The sequence below is a fragment of the Durio zibethinus genome, chromosome 14, assembly GCF_047325235.1.
Source record: "Durio zibethinus cultivar Kanyao isolate XHJ-2024 chromosome 14, ASM4732523v1, whole genome shotgun sequence".
Taxonomy (NCBI): Eukaryota; Viridiplantae; Streptophyta; class Magnoliopsida; order Malvales; family Malvaceae; genus Durio; species Durio zibethinus.
Genome location: NC_143175.1, coordinates 24409795 through 24415946, shown reverse-complemented (window position 1 = coordinate 24415946; position 6152 = coordinate 24409795). Strand labels below are relative to the sequence as shown.

At 33.2% G+C, this 6152-nt stretch overlaps 1 protein-coding gene across 1 annotated transcript; it reads left to right on the top strand.

Annotated features, from left to right (window-relative positions):
* The first annotated feature begins 2616 nt into the window (after positions 1–2616).
* On the top strand, positions 2617–5773 carry LOC111294270 (zinc finger protein JACKDAW-like). Its single transcript, XM_022887526.2, has 4 exons — positions 2617–3355; positions 3470–3866; positions 4078–4289; positions 4437–5773. The coding sequence occupies exons 1-4, from the start codon at positions 3226–3228 to the stop codon at positions 5174–5176; spliced, it is 1479 nt and encodes a 492-aa protein (XP_022743261.2). The 5' UTR covers positions 2617–3225; the 3' UTR covers positions 5177–5773.
* Positions 5774–6152: the final 379 nt, after the last annotated feature.

Here is a 6152-nt window from a genome sequence, read left to right as displayed (position 1 = left end):
GTTTAAGTTCTATTATATTTGGGTTTGATTTAATTTTATATTAAATTTATTTAAAAATATATGGTTTCATTGTTCATTGGTTTGTCTATTTAATTTAATTAATTATTTTTTTATATATAAACATGTTATACTAGTGATTTTAAAAAACTGAAGCAAAGCATTTTTCAAACTAGGTATTCATGTGAAGATGGTGGCATAATGTATACTAGGGCATCTTAGATTAAAATTTACATGATAATTCAAGTAATTAGTTAAATAGCATAATTGTTTTTATTTACAATATTTAAGTAGCTGTGCTTAACACATCGAACATGTGATTCTCGCATTTTGAGACACTCAACTATTACACTCATTTTTTAAATTATATCACGTATAATTTTTTTTTATTATAATATTATAATTATTTAATCACAATAAATAATTATATAAGTGTCCATAATTTATAAATGTGAGTTACAAATAAAATTTTGACCGATCTCATACAATTTTGAATTATGATTATACTTTAATGATTGTAAGTAAAATGCTTCTATTTAAAAAAAAAAAAAACTATTACACCCATTCATGGGAATTAAGTTAGTCGTGGAATTTGATAATTCACGTGAAAATGAAATTGAACCCCTTTGATTTTTTATTTGCACCAGGCTCCAATAATCAAGGTTGGATTCCCTTCTTTTTTTTTTTTTTTGTTAATTATTTTCGAATAATCAAGGTTGGATTATGTTAGTTTATTAATATGTATAAAACCCATATATGAATTGTGAAAATTATTATAAATGTGAGTGATGATTAAAGTTATATTGAAAAGTAATTAATTAATATGTATAATATTTTTTTTCTGTAAATAATCATAAACTTGTGAATATAAAATCTATCTTTAGATTTTACCCAATTCTAATAATCTCATCTTTGCTATGCTTAGTACTTGAACTAAACCAGTATAAAAATTTAGTGGTTTTAGCTGCAATCGGTCTGGTTGAACCAAATCCCTGTTGTTTCATTGATTGAGATCTCGCCACCATCAGGACTGAAAAATCAATTAATTCAAGATATTATAGTAACATGGGTGTCATGTAGAATAGTGAAAGTTTTCTATTCAGTTTCCCTTTTTCCCTGCTATAATTCCTAGGAGACAAACAAGTTTTACCATTGGGCTGACTATATTTAAAATGGTAGTACAACTTATGATTTTTCAATTGAAATGAATATATATTTGTTTGGGGGCATTTTCAAAGGACATAATATATATTTTCTTAACAAAAGAATGATTCATCATTAATTTTGGTCCATTTTGGTTAATAGATCCAAGTTAACGTGGTAGGCCAATTTAGTTTTGAAATTTCATATCAATTCGACTAACTTTATGTTTCACATGATAATATATGAATATACTAATTTATCATTTTTTTATTAAATGCTCCTTTTATCATATCAAGTCAATTTTAAAAACTTTTATTATCAAGATTCATATATATATTTTTTTGTGTATAAATATCTTGTCTTATCTCAAATATAAATAATTAATTCTTTTCGCACTCTATCTAGATTTCTTTCTTCTTTCTCTTTATTTTGAACATTAACTTAAATGTTCAAATACAAACATCAAATGCCATTTAGACATTTATTTTTAATCAGTCAATCTCTTTTCATTTAATGTCTTTGCCTTCCGGATTGAATTTGACACCAATGGAACTGAACACCCATACAGAGTAGTATATACTATAATTCCGAGTAACACTGATTGAAAATATTACTAGCTAGCATTAATTTCAAATTTTGGTAAGAAAAAAAAGGCCCAGACTGTTAAAATTTTAAAAATTTTTTATAGAATTGTGGTAGACTTCTGTTGTGTAAGTGGAGGGGAGAGGATCATCACCAACATCATTAAAAAAAAAAAGAAAAGAAAAGAAAAGTACGTGTCGCTGGCAACAAGCACTCAACTCTTTTTGGGATGATGGAGGAGGGTGCAGCATCAGAATCACAGTCCATATCTGGGTCCCTCTACCCGGACAGGTATCACGGACCGTCCTCTCTCTCTCTCGGGAACCCCAACTCCCTCTCTCTCTCATGCCATCAGCTCTCCTTGTCTCTCCCTCTCTCACTCTCTTTATCTCTTCCATGTTCACCTGCAGCGCCTGCAGCTGCTGCAAGTGCAACTTTTTCCTAAATATGGTCTTACTTTTAATTATGGTTTAATCATTTCATACAACCTGATCAAAGTGGCTGTAAAGGCAACTCACTTTTTAACCCTAGTCCCCTCCCCCTTTCCTGGACTCAAATCACTAGAAAAAAAAAAAAAAACATAAATCAAAATAAAAAATGCCTTCGTCTTTTCTGTGAGTAAAACAATCAAATCACATGCCCTTTTTTATAGGTACTACAAATTTCTTTTATTTTTTTCAAATAAATTTAACTATTATTTTTAAAAAAAATATATTATTGTTAAATTAAATTTTTTTAAAAATTATTTTTAAAAGTTTTAAAATTTTATTAAAAATAACGTCAAAATTGGATTCTTTGACAAAAAATGTAATGAGAGTTTGAATTGAACTAAAAACCCTACGACTGCTACAACAACTACTATAAAAAAGACACACAAAAACTTTGTATATTTTCAGCTGGTTACTCAATAGCAGGAGCTTGCTGTCTTGCACACACAAAAGCAAACTTCTATAATCGTGCGTTTGGGTATGAAAGAGAAAGATAGATGGAGGAGAGGGTGTGGCCCATCTAAATCAATTGCTGACCGACTTTGAAGATATGGGTAAGATAAAAAAAGGAGTACGTAGAATAATGTAAGACTATAAGAGATAGGGGTTAGAAGTTAGAACTTAGAAATGAGATAGAGATCACATATTTATTCTCTTTAGTTATCATGGCTTTTGGTGTTTTCTTTTGAAATCAAACAAGGTAAACCCAGATCTTTGTAAGAAGATTCCGAGAGTTTTTTTATTTTTTTTTAAAGTATATATTTTTGTGTAGAGAGTGTTTTAGATTTAAGCTTGAGTTGTGCTTTTCTTGTCTCTTTGGCAGAATCCGAGAGAGAGAGTCAGTATTTAAATATACTACCAAAGATTTATCTGCTTGTGTTTGGAGAAATCCTTGTTTTCTTTTGTTTTCTACTGTTTTTTTAGCCTTTTGAAACCTAATTGTTTTCTTGCAACTAATTTTCAAAACTATCAGTTTTCAGAATTTAGTTGCAACCCCCCCCCCCCCCCCCAAATTATGTCTGGTGATATGTTTTCTATGCCTGCTTCAATAGGAGGGTTTGTTGAAGACCAAAATAATGCAAACCCTAACCCTAAATCTAATCCTAATCCTGTTAAGAAGAAGAGAAATCTTCCAGGGACTCCTGGTAAGCTTACTTAACTAATAATTCTTCTATTTCTTGGATACCCTTCTCTTTAGTTTTTGTGGATGAACCAATTAAATAGTCCACTGATTAATATTCTTTTATTTGTGTTAACAGATCCAGATGCTGAAGTTATTGCTTTATCTCCCAAAACTCTTATGGCTACAAACAGATTCATATGTGAAATATGCAACAAAGGTTTCCAAAGAGACCAAAACTTACAGCTTCATCGCAGGGGTCACAATCTACCATGGAAGCTCAGGCAAAGAACCAACAAAGAAGTTCGGAAGAAGGTTTATATTTGCCCTGAGAAAACCTGCGTTCACCATGATCCATCCAGAGCACTTGGCGACCTCACTGGAATAAAGAAACATTATAGCAGAAAACATGGAGAGAAGAAGTGGAAATGTGAGAAATGTTCAAAGAAATATGCTGTTCAATCCGACTGGAAAGCTCACTCCAAAACTTGTGGCACTAGAGAGTATAAGTGTGACTGTGGGACACTATTTTCCAGGTATTACATAAACCTTTGTTTCTAATTGTTTTTCTTTTGGTTTAAAATCTTTTATCTTTTTCTTACGACGTTGCATAAAGAAATAAATGCTCGTATTTGAGGGCTTCGTGACTTTGGGTTTTCGAATTTAATGCAACCTAATGATTAAGTAATAAGTGCTTGTATTTCTAAATTTTGGGGTATTGAACTGGGATTCTTTTAATTCAAACAGAAAAGACAGCTTTATCACCCATAGAGCATTTTGTGACGCCTTAGCTGAAGAAAGTGCAAGATTCACTTCCGTTGCAGCGGCAAACCTAAATTTCAGAAATGATAATGTGAACCTGCCTCATGGATTTGCTGGCCGAGGAGTTCAAGATATTGCTGGAATTCCTCAATTTGGTTCCGGTTTTGCACAAGATTTTAGTGGGACGCCTTCAGCAGGTAACTGATCTCCCTCAAAAAAATACCAACATAATCCACCACATTGCAGTTTATTTGATGAGGATTAAATCAGGGCTGGACCTGCTTCTTTTCGGTATATATATTGTGACTAATTCTGTCATCTATTCGTGTTATTGCATTTGACAGTTTTGCCTGAGATGGTTCAAATGGCTTCAGGCGATCTCTTTGGCTCATCTTCACTGAACAATTTCGGTAGCCAGGGTCACTTCCCTGGATTTAACAAGAGTGGTGCAACATCAACAAATTCGAATCTCTCCTCATCGCCATTGCCACAAGGGTTAAAAGAAGAAGGTGGAAAAAAAGGCGATTTGATGGAAAGCTTGTCGTCTCTCTACTCAGATACTCAAAACAAGCAATCCAAGCCTGCTGCACCCATGTCAGCAACAGCACTTTTGCAAAAAGCAGCCCAAATGGGTTCAACAAGAAGCAATCCTTCCTTCTTTGGAAACAGTTTTGGTGTAACGAACTCATCTTCTTCTCACACGGCGAGTTTAAGTACAACTCAGAATAGAAATGATCAGCTGCATCAGGTCTATCCAAATGTGAAACAACAAGAGAATTTCATGGCATCAAGTAGTGTATCAATGAGTGCTGATGCAGGTCTTGGAAGTTCAAATTTGAATTCAATGACTAGTGCTACAAGCAACAACCTTGATCAGCTCATGTTACAAACAGGAGCAAAACAAAGTGACCCAAGTCAATTAAAGATGCACCCTAGTTCAAATTCCATTGATCGAAGCCTGACTAGAGACTTCCTTGGCATGGGTAATGATCAATCTTCTCGTCCATTTTTACCCCAAGAACTCGCCAAATTTGCATCAATTGGCTCGACCATGGACCTGAGTCAATTCACCAGCAGCCACTGAGCTCAGCTACCTTTCCAAATACCGTTACAGGCTTACAGCTCAGTATTAAAAAATGCTGCAACAATATACGATCGAGGTCCTATACAATATATATATTGTATTTATATATATATCTGCAATATAGTTTTAAAAAAAGCTCAAAGTTGGGGGCCGAGTTGGAGTCTCGATGTATTGGCAAAGCAAAACCAAATTAACCCCCTGAAAAGCACAGAAGCTCATCTTGTGAATGTTCAGTGGAACTGCCGAGGGGGGTCGGTGAAGGGGCCCCAATTCCATGTTTGAAATGACTAAACATTGAGCTAACTCCAAGTCATGCATGTACTCTTTGTTGTTTTGTTTTGTGTCTCAGCTCTCTTATCGTTTTTCACCATTTTATTGTTATTTTTAATTTTTTTCCTTTACTTATCTTGGTTAGTAGTACAAAGTACCGACTCTCTTTTTCGGAATTGAGTTTGGTTGACTGTCGGTCAAAGAAATGCGGCTTAGTCGACTCATCTTTGGTGGGTTTAGGGTTTGCACATTTGTTCAAAAGCCTGCTTTCGTTTATATATTTTTTAATGGTAGGTATGTAGAGGAGACTTCGATATTAGCAGCCTTTACACGTTTCTATTTTGTTTTTTTTTTTCTTTTTTCTATATCTTTGTATATTTATTTAGTGTATATATCATCAACTAGGAAGGTAGGAAGAATCCGGGGCTGCAAGATAGACCTTATTGTAATGAGAAATCTAGTGAAATTATGGGGCCATGTATGTGTTACTTAGAAGTCAAGGATAGCCGTCGATCTGTCAAATGTTAAATTGATGAAATTTGGAAAATATCCCGGAATTATGCACAAATTTTTTTCTTTTATAACCATTTGTAGACAATCTTATGATGTCTTATAAATTTTTTTATTAGGAAAAGAAGCAATTTGATTCGTATTCTCTAATTCAAATACTTACTATTAAGTCAACTATTCATATGCAATATTTAGA

Bases quoted from the DNA above. Each gene is read 5' to 3' on its own strand.
- LOC111294270 (XM_022887526.2), top strand. From the start codon at position 3,226: ATGTCTGGTGATATGTTTTCTATGCCTGCTTCAATAGGAGGGTTTGTT. The intron at 3,867-4,077 runs GTATTACATAAA...TAATTCAAACAG, and splicing joins TGTGGGACACTATTTTCCAG to AAAAGACAGCTTTATCACCC. The intron at 4,290-4,436 runs GTAACTGATCTC...TGCATTTGACAG, and splicing joins TAGTGGGACGCCTTCAGCAG to TTTTGCCTGAGATGGTTCAA.